Source organism: Rutilus rutilus (assembly GCF_951802725.1).
Source record: "Rutilus rutilus genome assembly, chromosome: 3".
Taxonomy (NCBI): Eukaryota; Metazoa; Chordata; class Actinopteri; order Cypriniformes; family Leuciscidae; genus Rutilus; species Rutilus rutilus.
In genome coordinates this window covers 20,762,567-20,778,482 of record NC_140211.1, presented here as the reverse complement: position 1 = coordinate 20,778,482, position 15,916 = coordinate 20,762,567, and the positions used below count along the sequence as shown (strand labels likewise).

The 15,916-nt window shown below is 37.3% G+C and overlaps 1 protein-coding gene across 1 annotated transcript in view; it reads right to left on the bottom strand.

Moving 5' to 3' along the window:
• Positions 1 to 15,916, bottom strand: part of tln2a (talin 2a) — a 56,202-nt gene that overhangs the window by 30,435 nt on the left and 9,851 nt on the right. The window contains exons 2-11 of the mRNA XM_084405524.1: positions 11,243 to 11,282; positions 7,872 to 8,040; positions 7,665 to 7,762; positions 6,517 to 6,646; positions 5,561 to 5,713; positions 3,164 to 3,306; positions 2,668 to 2,795; positions 2,318 to 2,381; positions 2,087 to 2,191; positions 1 to 156 (exon numbers count right to left, since the gene is read on the bottom strand). Coding sequence (XP_084261650.1) covers positions 1 to 156; positions 2,087 to 2,191; positions 2,318 to 2,381; positions 2,668 to 2,795; positions 3,164 to 3,306; positions 5,561 to 5,713; positions 6,517 to 6,646; positions 7,665 to 7,762; positions 7,872 to 8,007 — 1,113 coding nt within the window. The 5' untranslated portion in view covers positions 8,008 to 8,040; positions 11,243 to 11,282. The remainder of the gene's footprint in view (positions 157 to 2,086; positions 2,192 to 2,317; positions 2,382 to 2,667; positions 2,796 to 3,163; positions 3,307 to 5,560; positions 5,714 to 6,516; positions 6,647 to 7,664; positions 7,763 to 7,871; positions 8,041 to 11,242; positions 11,283 to 15,916) is intronic.

Here is a 15,916-nt window from a genome sequence, read left to right as displayed (position 1 = left end):
CAGTGTAAAGCTCTTAGGTGAGGCGGCCCATCTCTTCACTGTAGTAAGTGGCCACTCTTGAACCACGTCTTTGGTTTTCTCATCCACTCGCATCACGGATTCTTTGGTTATACCCAGCAGCCTTGGGACCAGCTTATTTTTACTTTTCATTTTTTCCTAAGAAACAAAAATCAACACAAAATAAAATTCACTATGTTCAGAACAATGCAAATGATCTACCAAAATCCTGCTGGTGTATTTAACAGTTGACAAAAAAATGTAACACTTATTCCACATAACACTCTTCCAGTATCCTCTCAGATTCTCTAAAGCTTACTGTTTTTCTTTTGTTTCTGTACAGAGCTGTCAGCAGATGGATGAGCTGAGCTCTGCTTGCCTGTCTGAGTTTCCGAGTTGTGCCAATATTTCTCACTTTAGCTTTTTTGCAAAGATGCATTTACCACTAAAGGCCAATAAATAAATAAATAGCCAAACTGCAAATAGTTTGAGTTTATGAATACAGACAATAATTATATTGGTCATAAGAGATAAATAAAAGCCAGCCCAAAACTAAAATCAGTAACTTGAGATCTTCATTTCAGGCAACCAGCACATCTGCTCCACCTTAACTTTACAACTCAAGCAGAGCTGAATTGTAATCAGTGCATGAGTCATGCAGACCACCACTGGCCAGGAATGGGGGGTGGAAGAGATGGAAGAATTCTGGAGGTGGAATTCCTCTCTTATGAGAACAATTGATTGGCAACATGTACATCGAAGAAAATATCTGGACTTGGGAATGAAAGAACACTGACATTGTGACTCAGGACTGCTGATCTCAAAAACACCTTTACAATATGTGAGCTGATTCAGAAATGTGATTGGAAGGAACGAGTTTTGCATTTGGTGAGCTAATAAAATATTAAAACTCAGTCGAATCAATATTTGGTGTATAGTTATTTAATTATGCCATCCAGTATCATGGACTCGCTCGCTCTTGTTTCATACAAACGCAGCTGCTGCCATTTTGTGACTATTGTTTTGTAACGTTACACTGTTGGATAATAAGATACAAACAGGTACAATTTTAAAACGGTTTAATCTGAAATCAATATCTCTTATCTCCATAATTATTTATGTGTCAAAATGCTGTGTAATAAATGGTATGACTGTATACCGTATCTCTTAAATGTCCATCTAGTTTAAACTTGCCATGCCAGCAACTGCTCTCTCCGTGGAAGCTTTGCGTTTAAAGACTTAAAGATCATTATTTCGTGTCTGTAATTATTTACTTATGTGGCAATTAGCCGTGTAATAAGCGGGATAATGTAGGCTACATCCAGCCGGTTGTTCTCTCAAAATAAACCCCTGACAGGTTGATGAGGAGCCCGACGCGAAGCTCTTTATTTTGAGAGAACAACCGGCTGGATGTACTACATTATCCCTTATGTATAACATTGATATAAGTGATCACCCGGATTTAGACTTACCTATATTGTATTTATATAACTTAAAGCGTTCACAGGAAAATGTGCTTTATGGCGTTGAAATCAGGCAATGTCAGGAAACACAATTCCTGGCTGCATGTTAATATCCATGGATCACTGGGTCTTTGGTAATTTGTAAGGAACACTATAATCGAGTCCAACCTTTAGTTTAAACTGATAATCGTTTGTTTTACTCGCGTTTTCGCAGTTTCCCCTATTAAATCCAGTCCCGCAGCAGGCTCTTTTGCCACTCAGTCCGGCTGAGGGGGGCGGGAAAGTGACATCAATGCATACCCTCTATGCAATAGGTGCATGTCCATATGGGTGGCCCTGGCCAAGAAATTTGATTGCCCATCATAGGTGCGGCCTACTATTCTAATCAACTCGGGGGTGGGACCTTCAATAACCTTCTTGCACATGGGAATTTAAAGCAGAGTCAATTTTTGGTTGTACATACACAACACATACAAACACACAACCAATTATAAATAAGATTTAAGCTATTATTATTATTTTATCATCATCATCATCATCATCATCATCATCTGGGAAGTCTGGACATTCCACTGTAATAAACAGTTTATATAACCAAGTACAACACAAACACACATGCATTTTACCTTCACCAAGAAGAAAGACACTCCATATGTTCTGAGTGATCTCGCAAGCTTCACATATTTCACTTTGGCTTCAATCTCTGTCATTTCTCCACAAGCCTTATGTTCCTGTTAAATTCACAAAGCGTTTATTCACCTAATTAATTCATTTATCTCATTCATCTCTGCTTACAAAGAGTGAAATTCAAGATAAACAGACAAGTGTATAACCAAGTGCAGGATAAACTGGCCCACCTGAAAGATCTTCTTCTCTGCTCCTCTCTGTTTGATGTATTCCTTAGGCAGAAACTCCTTCAAGCTGAACGAAATGATATTCACATTCAAAGTGAGAAGATAAGCAACAATACATTAAACTGAAACTGGCATTACAGTTATACGATACGCATACAATATTTAAATGCATTAAGCACATTTCATTCGAGTTTGTTAAGCTCATTACCTGAATGGACCATATGGTCATTACAATATCTAGATTTTTCACATCATTTCATGATGGCTTTTAATAATGCAGCACCCTTGATTATGAAGCAGAGGGGCAGTAAACACTGTGTACTATAACTGAAAGTACTGGGATTTGGTCTTACTCCAGAAATCCAGACTTGTGTTTATGTTCTATATGAGGCCCGAACTGGATCTGTGTTTGAATTCCACCAAATTCACAAGCCTTGTCAAATGACACGGGATGAGAACCATTCAGGATGTCGTCACGCGCCTGGGGAAACACATGCAGGATGACACATTTGTTATCAAAGCCTTTAGAAATCAAACAGCAGAAATGATCCAGATCAGGAACCGAGTCCCTCACAGAAGGAGAACTTATAAAAAGGTAATAGGGACTGCACTACTTTCCAGATCGATACAATGTGTATAACAGCATGTAGTGCAGCACTCAAGAGGCTTTTAGGGTCATATGTCGATAAGAGATTTACAGTATTTCGATCTGTATACATTATATTGAACGGACAAGTAGAGAACCGTGGAATCAGATCATTTAGGTCAACATGAGGCGGTTGGATACCGATCATGGCTTTCACCTCATATCATTATAAAATACAGTAAGAGAGAAGAGGCGTGTCTAACCTGTACATAGAGCAGATTGAGCTGCACAGGATCTCGCGAGTCCACGTTTTGATCGGAGTAGAAGAACTTTCGTCTCAACAGTAGCGTTTCACTCTCCTCGACTCCCTGTTCTCTAAACGTACGCCCATGATCCAACCAATTCACTGTGAGAGAAACAGAAATAAACTATTTATATATTTTTTCATATATCAAACTGTTTTTACAGAGTTATTAACAGAAGATCCACTACAGTTCAAAGGTTTGGGGTCATGCTCACCAAGGCTGCATTTTTTGGATCAAAAATAAAGACAAATAAATGATATCATGAGGTATTATTACAATTTAAGATCACTCTTTATTAACCATTACTTCAGTCGTCAGAGTCATGATCCTTCATAAATCATTCTAATATGCTGATTGGGTGCTCAAGAAACATTTCTGATTATCATTAATGTGGAAAATAGTTGCGCTGCTTAATATTTTTGTGGAAACCATGATAATTTTTTTAGGATTCTTTGATGAATAGAAAGTTTAAAAGAACATCATTTATTTGAAATAGAAATCTTTTGTAATATTATAAATATTATTAGGGGTGACCCCGAATAGTCGAAGATTCGATGCTTTGATAGGAGGAGCCTGATTCGACTACCGATCTCACGGTCGAATCTTCGCAGGCGTGTTATGAAACGAGGATCATGCCACTTTGGCTATATGAGGGCGCTCAATGTCTGATTTCACATAGAACTACCGGTTTTCTGTCAATACGTTAATATTCAGCCTATTATGATAATGCTGTATATAAAAATGTGCAAAGAAAGAAGCTTTTAATAAATATTTTTTAACGTGCGTGAATAAATCCAAACACCCCGTGACAGATTTAAGTTTCACTTTCAATCCGTGACCGACAGAGGAACGTCTTGGCGGCAAGGATTTAAATCTTTAACAATGTCTGGGATAAGAAAATCTAAAGTGTGAATGTACACCATCAGAAAGGATATTCTCCAAGGCTGGATTTAGCATCAGGAAAACCATGATCGCACTTCTGCCGGCCAACGTTAACAAGACATTCTAAAATGCTTAACGTGAAAAAAGCTTTTAAAACGCTTAAAAGGCACTTTAACGTGGCTTAATGCATGTACACAGTACACACTTTATTAAGAAACCATACTATGTGCAGATAAGCAGATGAACCCAGAAAATGAACGCAATGCGTTCCTCCTATAGTAAAGCGTTTTCATATTTTAATTTAACTATTTTAGGAGATTAAGTCGTTAAACGTTTTTCACGTTAAGTGTTTTAGAATGTATTTTATCCGCGAGCACAATTTGAAAAGACTCCAACGGACACAGACAGAGTGAAAGACTGGATTTGTTCTCTCGATCAGGTAGGGTACAAGTGATTTCAAAACTTTTCAGCCGGTTCTAATTAGATTTTTGGATGCTGTGAACATTTTTAGCTAAAAAGACTGCCACTCCAGTTTAGCATTTATTGTTGTTTCTGCAGTTAAAAAGACAAAGTTGAAAATTCTGGCTACTATCGTTATTTTAATAATTTCTTTATTTTAATTGTATTTATTGATCTGTCAGGGTTATCTAATCTAACTATTTGTGGCTTGTGTTTTGAATATATGTTCCCCTGCACTTTAGGCATTTTGCACACATTTGCTCCTTATCTTGTGACTTGATTCTGATTGATTTCGTTTTGTATTTTTATTTATTAGAAAGGTATATTCTGTTCTAATTTAATTTAGTAAATTAATTGTTTATTTTTTTCGGTGCATCAATGTTGTGCTGTACTTAGAGCCTGCTCGCACAGGTAATTTAGCCGATTTAATTTGATTTGCATGTGAAATATAAATCCTGTCTGCAGTGTGGCCTTTCTGGAGTTAATTATGTTATTTCTTAGTTTTATTGATCCAAAATGTTTTTATACATTTTCTTCTATATCTTTGTGTGATTTTCTGTACATCGCGGCTTTGAAATGTTAAAGCCCCGCCCCCATACACATGATTCGACTATTAGTCGACTATAGGCAAGACTTGACGATTCTGATTCGACTATGAAAATCCATAGTCGGGGACACCCCTAAATATTATACATTTTGTAATATTATAAATATTATACATTTTGTAATATTATAAAAAAAAAAAAATGTATTTACTGTCTCTTTTGATCAATTTTAGGCATTCTTGCTGAATAAAAGTATTCATTTATTTATATATTTATTTATATATAAAATAATAGAATAAGAGAATACTTAGAAACAAAAATTTAAGAAAATATAATAAAAGGGATAGACTAAAGGGAAGCAAAGATAACCCTGAAAGAATTTTAAACCTAAACTTTATTGACTTATTGTGGCCCATTTAGCAGTTCAGTATGTCTATCTGCACATGGTGGGTGATGATGTGTTACCTACAGTCATCATCTGTGTGCAGTTTAGCTTTGAGCTTCTCCATCTTCCTCTCCTCCCTCAGTAAAGTCCTGTCTTTCTTCAGTGTGCCCGTCCCTTCATCTTTCTTCTCCTCTACCACCTCCTGGATGAGAGAGTACTCTTCATAGTTAGTGATTCCTGGAAGGAGAAATGAGACATAGTTATAGACTTGTTATGGCCTGTGTTGTGTGTATAACGGCAGAAGTATACATAGACAAATTACTGATTTGTTCTACTGAAGTTTTGTGATGGTATACATTTTTAGTGTTTGTGAAAGAAGTCTCTCTCTAATACTCACCAAGGCAGAATTTATTTGATCAGTAATAGAGTAAAAACAGTAATATTGTGAAATATATTTTCTCTCTGAGAATATTTTAAAATGTAATTCATTCCTGTGATGACAAAGCTGAATTTTCAGTATCATTACTCCAGTCTTCAGTGTCACATGATCCTTCAGAAATCATTCTAATATGCTGATTTGCTGCTCAAGAAACTTATCAATAATTATCAATGTTGAGAATAGCTGTTTATTATTTTTGTTTTTTCAGCATGCTTTGATGAGTTGGATGAGAAATGGATTAATTTGGAATAGAAATCTTTGGTAACACTTTTGAAATTTCTCAAATCAATTTTTTTTTGAACAATAATGTATAATGCATTTGTCTTAAAAGCTATGGCAGATCATGCATTAACATGTATATATTTGGTCAGTCCAATGGAGTTGAATTTGTGTGCAAATCACTGTTTAAACACAGGTTGCCTTGAACTTTAAATAAAAACTAAACCAGTATACTAACATCTTTTTTTTAATCATTTACTACCAAGTTAACCCCCCACCCCCCACGGAACCACAAGTTCCCCCTCAAAATAACCCATACAAGAGAATAACTGTATATGATACAGTTATATCAGATAGTAACCTGTATAAGAGCATCACTGACCTATTCTACTGCAGATGGTGACAAGCAGCTCTCCCACAGTTTTGGAATCATCCACCATGATGGTCTTCACAGCGCCATCCAGCATTTTTATCTTCTGAGGTCTCTGTTTTTTCTTATACTCCAGTATGTCCTAAGAGACCGAGAGAGAGAGAGAAACTAGATTTCCCAAGCTCAGTAAACAAATAGTTTTAAAGTTTAAAGGAAAGATGTTTTGATTCTGAATGAAATTCTGCATCTGAGTTGTTTTGCTGTATGCAAGAAATTCACCACACGTCTTGTTTTCAGCCAGCAGCACACAAGAATCAAATTTGTGCAGCCTAAAGGCAAAACATTACTATTTATGGTTAAATATATGCAAGGAAGACAATAAAAATGAGCAAGCAAAATAGATGTAAGAAATAAGATCAATGACAATTCAGTATGTTAATATTATGATAAATGCTGGTTACATTTTTAACGATCTTTAACCTAAGACTGAGATTATCTACAAAATAAAGTTCTGTATCCGAAGCGGTTCGTGTTGCATTTGCAGAATTGCAAAAAGAACAAACCCTAACCAGAATGTTTGAGGAATATAAATTAGGTGCTGCCTTGCAAACACTGTAATGAATGTGAATGAGTTTGTGAGAGAAACAAGAGGAAAAGGATTTTTTTTTGCAAAATACAACAAATTAGACAAGCAAGACGTGGTTGTGAGAGCTGAACATCTGTGTGTGCATGTATGAGGGAGAAGAAGAGGTCTTTTGATGTCAACTTCTGACAAAAGATGAAACACTACTGATGAAATCTTCATTTAACACTTCTCAATTTACACCGCACACACATTTTTATTTCTTCCTGAGGGAACAAGCATTCGGTTTTGTCTTTCTATGCAACACTTCTCATACTTCACACAATCAGAGAGACTTACAAGCGTAAACAAATACAAACAAAAACCACATGCTGCAGTGACCAATGTCCTTAAATCACACATACACAGAGCCTATAAAAATAACTAAGAGCAGAGTTCTCATCTTTCATCACACACACATACTCAAAATCTGTTGCGAAGACATGTCACAAAAAACCAGAGTCCAAAGACATGTCACAGAACATTTGACAACAGCTTGTAAAACAGAGAGAGAGAGACAGAAGATCAAAGAACTTACCCCATTTCTCAGCATGTAATAATCCAGCGTCCGGCCCCCTTCCAGCCAGATGCCTTTCCTGGGATCTTCATCTGACAGAAACAGCCCATATTCTGAAGCTGAGAAACAACAGGCACTGTATTAGAGCTTGCATTTGAAAAAAGTATGCAACATTAGCAACTAGAAAATCTTACTATACAAGGAACAAAGAAAGCAAGCATGTCTCACCCTGTCCTGTTTGGGCTTCCTGAACCCTCTCTCGGATGACCCGGCATGCATCGTACACTGCCGTTGATGGCTCAAACTGCATCGTCTTCACCACATTACACTGTCTCACACAGATCTTCAAAGACAGCGCCACCATCCTGCCAGCTCAAGTATTACAAAGACTCTGCACCTGTGGAGAGATGGAAGGAGATGAGAGGGACGGAGAACAGAAGAGAGAACGTGTGCATTTGAATGATGCTGATTTTAGGACTTTCATCAACATTCTGATTCTCATAAAAGATGTAAATGCAAATATTGTCAAACATGTTCATTGTTAATTAAAGCTCTAAGCGATGTTGGGTGACGTCACTTCTTGTTGACGTTCGAAGTATTGTCAAGCTCGACCCTCCCTCCTCCTCATCCCGTCCCCTCCCCCTCCCTTCCGTGCTTCCTGAAACAGTCACGAACGAGTCGAAGGCTTTTCCGATGTGAATTCGGGACTTCGCGCGTTCCTTCTACTTTTCCCTCTTCTTTGCTATTTGTTCATCGGAACGTCGTCTCTTTGGTCGCGTGTCGGCCATATCAAAATTCAAGAGAATATAATTCTAACGTCAGTCGTAATCGTTGTCTAGGACATCTCTCCTCTAGCTAACTTCCCTCTTCATGCTTCTCTCTTCCCCCAACCCCCACCCCCAAATCATTCTTGTCAGTTATTGGCTGGAACACTGTTTGTTATGTTTCATGGTCCAGGCTGGGCCAGTTTGTTTTTCTTGCCGTTTGTGGAGCCTGGGCTGTCTACAGAGATCGCGTTTTTTTTTACAGTGTGTTCAGGGGACAGGCAGCTAACGGATAGTGAGGAGATGTTTGCTGTATGTGACAAAAAATGTTTCGGCCTAAAAAAAATTATGCTAATTCATTTATTTGAATTTCCCCCCCAAAATGTACTGACTGTCAGCAAAGTGTTCCCTCACTAAATACAAAAATGTTAATAAATATACACCAACGTTCAAAAGTTTGGAGTTGGTACTTGGTAAATTTTTAAATAGTCTCTTATTCTCACCTAGACTGCATGTATGTGATTATAAATACAGTGTAAAAAAAAAAAAAAAAAAAAAAAAAAAATTAATAATAATAATAATTTATTCCTGTGATGGCAAAGCTGAATTGTCAGCATAATTATTCCAGTCTTCACTCTTCAGTGTCATATGATCTTATAGAAATAATTCTAATATGCTGTTTTGGAGCACTAGAAACATTACATATTTCTCATAATATTTTTGTGGAAACTGTGGAATAAGGAAAAATCACTGTCCATCTCCATCTGTAATATTATGTTACCCCCAATACAAATTGCTCACATTAATCATTAAAGCAGCATGAACATTTGAACCAATTACATTCTTACACTTTTTAATAGTTTTGGCCCTCTAATACACATAATCTGTACCTAAAACTCATTTTCCTGTTTGACATTATGTCTGTTATTAGAAAGGTATCAGGATTCGGTCCATCCTCTCCCCCTCTCTCACACACACACTTTACTGTTAGCACCTGAGCTCCCAGTCAGCTGTCTTTCTGCTTTCAGCACTATCCAAACTGCGCATTAATGAAACCCTGTTTAGTTTAAACACACACACACACACACACACACACACACACACACACAGAAAAAAAGACACAACATAATACTAGACAGAGGATAGCGTTTCACTTTGAAGGTTCAAAATCAAATCACTTTGACTAGTGCATAAAAAGAATTATAACCGTTAATTCCCTTCAAAATTAGCATTAAATCAACATCCAATACAGAACCAAAACTATTATCTTAAAGTCAGAATATCTCTCAGCATTCAGCTAACCTTTAGTCTGTATGTATGTCTGTGGGGATAGAGGATGCCCTTGTGCACAGTTGGCACACTGAACACTGGCATGGGTTTGGCAGCGATCTGACCTAGTATGTCAGGGACAAGCTGGAGAGCTCCAAGCCATTTTAGACAGACATATATAGTTCAGGAAATGCATTGTTGGAAACTCAATATACGCAGAGTTGAATCAGACATTGTGTCATGACTATTAAGTATAAAACAACTTGCTTCATTTTGAGACAGACATCACTAAAAGTATTGAGCCACGAGTCAAATGTTGATTCAGTAACTGCTCTGAGTGATTCAGTTAGTTCATTCAGTAAAAGATTCATCAGACTGATTCAAAACTACTGAAGTTTGTGAATCTTTTAGAAGCATTCATTAAAACAACATGTTCACAAGAGTCATTTGCTTGTGAATCAGACTACACTGGTTGCACTGTTCTTTTTTTGTAGGAGATGGGGTGGAGGAGTAGCGTTTTGAAAAGCTGTTTGGGGATCAAATTACTTTTTGCAATTCCATCTGGTGTTGTTAGTGGTGCAGAAATGAGCAGTTTTCCTTTAAATACATCACCTCAATTCAGTAGAACACCAAACCCCTGTACAGAAAATCAGCCCATGTTGTGAACAACACAAAATTCCTGTCTGATCGGGCGTAACTTCTCTTCTGCATTCAATGTTTGCAAGATCCACAAGCACTGACTAGACCAGCCCACCGGTGGCTCTAGAGAGCCCGGGACATCATAACACTCTAGAGAATGCTCTTCCATTTTTAGACATTTAACAGGATCACATGCTACATTCAGGTTAGCAGACTGACTGAAGTCTGATTACTCACTCAAGTTCTTACAGTAATGAAACGCACACATGCAGCCATTCAATTAACACAACCTTTTATTTCCACTGCCTCATATCAGCAAGACTCGGCAGCTATATTCTCCCATTGAGTCATACACTCATAGACACACTTCTAGACGTGACTCATGTCTGTCACCAGTGTTACTATAGTAACTGTGGGCTACTGAAATATGATTACGGCGCTAAACTCCACCCTCCACAAAGTTAGTGTTAACTCCTCAAATAGTGTATAAATGTGCATAAAACTGATTACTTTGAGAGATTTCAATTAACTTAAACCTATAAAAAAGAAATATATTAATATTTTTTAATTTGCTTTTTTATATTTTCAGTTCTCGTTTTAATTTTTGTTGAAGTTTGTCATTTTTCTATACATTTCTATTTAGCTTTAATTATTTTGGTAAAAGAAAGTATTGATTGCTTTTAGATTAAATGTGAATAACTATAGTGGGTAATGCACATTTTAATAATGCTAATGCTTAATGATATCCAAAAAAAAAAAAAAAAATTGGGTTTGGTGTTGATGAAGGGGTACCTGAACCCTACTAATGGGACTGTTTGGTGTACATAAAACAAAAAAAGGCTGGGAAAGACTTTTCTACAGCAATGAAATACAATTAAAAGCAGCACAAAAAATATTTTGAAAGAGGTACAGAGAGCTTGGTCTTACCGTAAATTTGAGGCGTATGCAACTCTAAAGCACTGCAGATCTATGGAGACAGTAAGAAAGAAAGACTGATGGTCAGTCAAGCACAACTTTAAAAATGCTAATCAAAAAGACATTTCAAATGAAACCACAGTAACGGATATTTAATTGGACCCTGAGAAGGTTTATCCACAATCTAGCTTTAAAGATCTTATTCCATCACAAAGTTTATCAGTTTATCAATGACAGATTATTCAGTCAAAATGTTATTCCCATTAGCCATGTTAGGTGGAAGATATAACAGATAGGCAAGTTCGGAAAGAGAAAAGCAGCTAATTTAACATGGAAATCCTACCAGTGATGGCGTGCGTGTTATAGCCTCATGAGGGATGAGTTAAAGCCGCAGTAATTAACCCAGGTCCATCTACTAATGATCTCATGACTGCAGAGCTGACTCAAGGCCAGAAGCCTCTAAACACACTTAAAAGACAAGAGCTCATACTAAACTCCTAAATTACCAAATGAGCTTATTAACTAAAAGGTGACATTAAAGGTGTAAGTAAATCAAGTTAGAGCATATAACAGCATTTTAACACATATATCGACTACAACATCTAACATTAGCAAAAATAACATTAACAGCTTCAGGGGAAACAATATCAAGAATGAGACAATAAGTTCTTCTAAATCTGAAGACAGTAGCATATGAAATTACTGTATGACGTTGTCTATAAGTATCAACCACTATACACACTTCCCCACTGGTGTGACTAGCCCAGATAGCAGACAAGGGTCATAGAGCTGCTGCTGTATTGAGTTGCATTGTGTGTGTGGTAAGTGACCTCAGTGAGTGGTAGGAACATCTGCATAGCAGCTGTTGCCATTCGACCACTACAGAGGTCAACAAGAGTCCAGTACAGATCATTAAATACACTGATTAATCATGGCAAACTCACACATTTCAAAAAAAATGTCTCGGTCAAGTATGGACAAACTCAACCATTGGTTCAATTTTTTTTATTAAATTTTAAACCCAACAGTTGGGTTTGTCCATATTTGACCCAAACATAGGTTGAAGCAACACAGCTTTTTTTTTTTTAGAGAGTACATTCTCCTCATGTCCGAATATGCCTACTTCTCTGATATATAGTATGTGAAAAACAGCATGCCAAGGGTGTAGTATGTCAGAATACACAGTATTTGAAAACCAATAGTCAAAAAATGACAACCTGTCACTCAAATGAGATCACAGCAATAGCAAAGCACAACAATCCAACTATCCAATCAATTCTGGATGCACAAAATCAAGTCCCACCCTAAAATTTTCACTTGGATATGCGTCACAATAGGTAATCAATATGCCACAATATGCGTCGCAACATCCATTTCATAAGAAAATGGAATGGGAGAATTTCATAGAAAATTGCTAGAACATTCTTCAACAACTCTCCTTTGTGTTTCATGGAAGAAAGTCATTGAGGTTTGGAACAACAAGGGTGCGTGACAATTTAATTATTTTTAGTGAACTATTCCTTTAAATCTATACAGACTAATGAGCACTTTATCATTTATGCCAAGCTGGAAATCTAATAACTTCTCAAATAAATGTTGAATCACAAAAAGTAGATAATAAATAACCATCATAGCACCATAATAAATTCTGAAAAAGTACAATAGCCATTTTAATTAAATCACAATTACAAATATTCAGATGTTCCTTTTGCTGCCAAGAGCACTACGGAAAATAAGGGACAGGTTGGAGAGATGGATAGAGAAAAAAAAAAACGAGTGACTGGTAAAGCATGATGATCGAGAAGGCCTGTTTGATGAACACCAGACATGGCCATCACTGGCATGACTTGCATGTGTAGGCGGTGAAGTTCACATGTTCATGATGGCAACAGTGTGTCAGACAGCTTCCCAATGACTCACATTCACTGAAAGACAGAATGAACAACCCCCTGTACATGCAGCATGTTTAAACAGGACAACAGATTGATTCCAAGTAAAATTCAGTCCATGCACAGCCTATAAAGCAGAGACTATTTACTAGATAGATGATAGATGATAGATGATAGATGGATAGATGGATAGACTTTTATTGCAGACTCATGGTCCATACTTCATAAAAAACAACAGACAGCAAAAAAATTAAAACACATCACATTAAATACATACAAAAAAAAAAAAAAAAAATTATTTAGAATTCTATTCTATTCTATTCTTTCAAAAGACAGTCATACCAGTGTCTCCAAGGTTTAGATGTGTAGCGTATGGCGCTATATTCAGTGTTAGTCATGATGACACTATTTCCAGACTCATTAAGTCGACAAATGAAATTATACATTATGTTTCTCAAAACAGCCTTCAATGTGTTAACTCGAGCAGACACAAACAAGTCACCGGCACTAATCCATCTCGGCTTTTTTAACAAAAGTCTTAGTGCATCATTATAAGCATTATATTTTAGATTGAATAATACAGAAATTGGTCATTAAAGAATCATAAGGAATCAAATTGTCCCTATCTTTTGAGACAAGAGTTCAATGCCCTCTAAAAACATACTGCAAATTTCAGAAATTAAATATGAACGACAACAAACCTCATTGGATCTTGTGCTTCAAGCAAGTATGGTTGAGCTTTTCACCATTTTTGATGTACTCCATGTATGTGTGCTGAGCAATGTTTATATGCGAATAAAATCCTAAATTAAATCTGTGCATAAAGTGTGTCTCTTCAGAAGACTTGGATCAAACAGCTTGAGTCATATGGATTGCATTTAGAATTTATAAACTCTTTGAAAGTCCATTACACTAAAAATTTTACGCTTCAATGGAGGGAGAGAAATCTCTCAGAACAAAATGCTGAGTTTTGCCTTTCATTTAATTCTACCCCACTATAAAATATCATTCAAACTGAGCATGTATTTCTAACAGGCACAAGGCCCCAGTGTAAAAACAGGGAAAGTGGGGTTTTAGCACTTACTAGCATGAAAAACAAATATAGACACACTGTACATAGAGATCCATTTAAGACTCGCTTTGATACTATAAAACACAGTGCAAGTTAGTTTTTAAAGTTGATAATATACACTCACCTAAAGGATTATTAGGAACACCTGTTCAATTTCTCATTAATGCAATTATCTAATCAACCAATCACATGGCAGTTGCTTCAATGCATTTAGGGGTGTGGTCCTGGTCAAGACAATCTCCTGAACTCCAAACTGAATGTCAGAATGGGAAAGAAAGGTGATTTAAGCAATTTTGAGCGTGGCATGGTTGTTGGTGCCAGACGGGCCGGTCTGAATATTTCACAATCTGCTCAGTTACTGGGATTTTCACGCACAACCATTTCTAGGGTTTACAAAGAATGGTGTGAAAAGGGAAAAACATCCAGTATGCGGCAGTCCTGTGGGCGAAAATGCCTTGTTGATGCTAGAGGTCAGAGGAGAATGGGCCGACTGATTCAAGCTGATAGAAGAGCAACTTTGACTGAAATAACCACTCGTTACAACCGAGGTATGCAGCAAAGCATTTGTGAAGCCACAACACGCACAACCTTGAGGCGGATGGGCTACAACAGCAGAAGACCCCACCGGGTACCACTCATCTCCACTACAAATAGGAAAAAGAGGCTACAATTTGCACGAGCTCACCAAAATTGGACAGTTGAAGACTGGAAAAATGTTGCCTGGTCTGATGAGTCTCGATTTCTGTTGAGACATTCAGATGGTAGAGTCAGAATTTGGCGTAAACAGAATGAGAACATGGATCCATCATGCCTTGTTACCACTGTGCAGGCTGGTGGTGGTGGTGTAATGGTGTGGGGGATGTTTTCTTGGCACACTTTAGGCCCCTTAGTGCCAATTGGGCATCGTTTAAATGCCACGGCCTACCTGAGCATTGTTTCTGACCATGTCCATCCCTTTATGACCACTATGTACCCATCCTCTGATGGCTACTTCCAGCAGGATAATGCACCATGTCACAAAGCTCGAATCATTTCAAATTGGTTTCTTGAACATGACAATGAGTTCACTGTACTAAAATGGCCCCCACAGTCACCAGATCTCAACCCAATAGAGCATCTTTGGGATGTGGTGGAACGCGAGCTTCGTGCCCTGGATGTGCATCCCACAAATCTCCATCAACTGCAAGATGCTATCCTATCAATATGGGCCAACATTTCTAAAGAATGCTTTCAGCACCTTGTTGAATCAATGCCACATAGAATTAAGGCAGTTCTGAAGGCGAAAGGGGGTCAAACACAGTATTAGTATGGTGTTCCTAATAATCCTTTAGGTGAGTGTATTATACGAGTGTAATGCAATTTTTCCCCCGAATATCCACACGATTGCAAATGTGACATTAATTTAAGTTAAACAAACAAAATTGTAATAATAAGTGATGTACATAGAGTATTGTTTGCTCTATTTTGCAATTAAATAATAGTGTAGGAGCCATGTAATGGAAAAGTAATGTGACCAATGCTAAAAGGGGAGTGTCATTTATTAAGTGGGGTTAAGACACCTGTTATGTGTTAAGGCTGATTTATACTTCTGAGTCGGACCAACGCCATAGTCTCTATGTTGTAGGCTAGGCATCGGATTTCATTTATACTTCTGCGTCATTGTACGTGTTGACGTGCAATTACACATGCAGAGGGATCATGTGAAACCAGAGGGAGGGGTTCTAG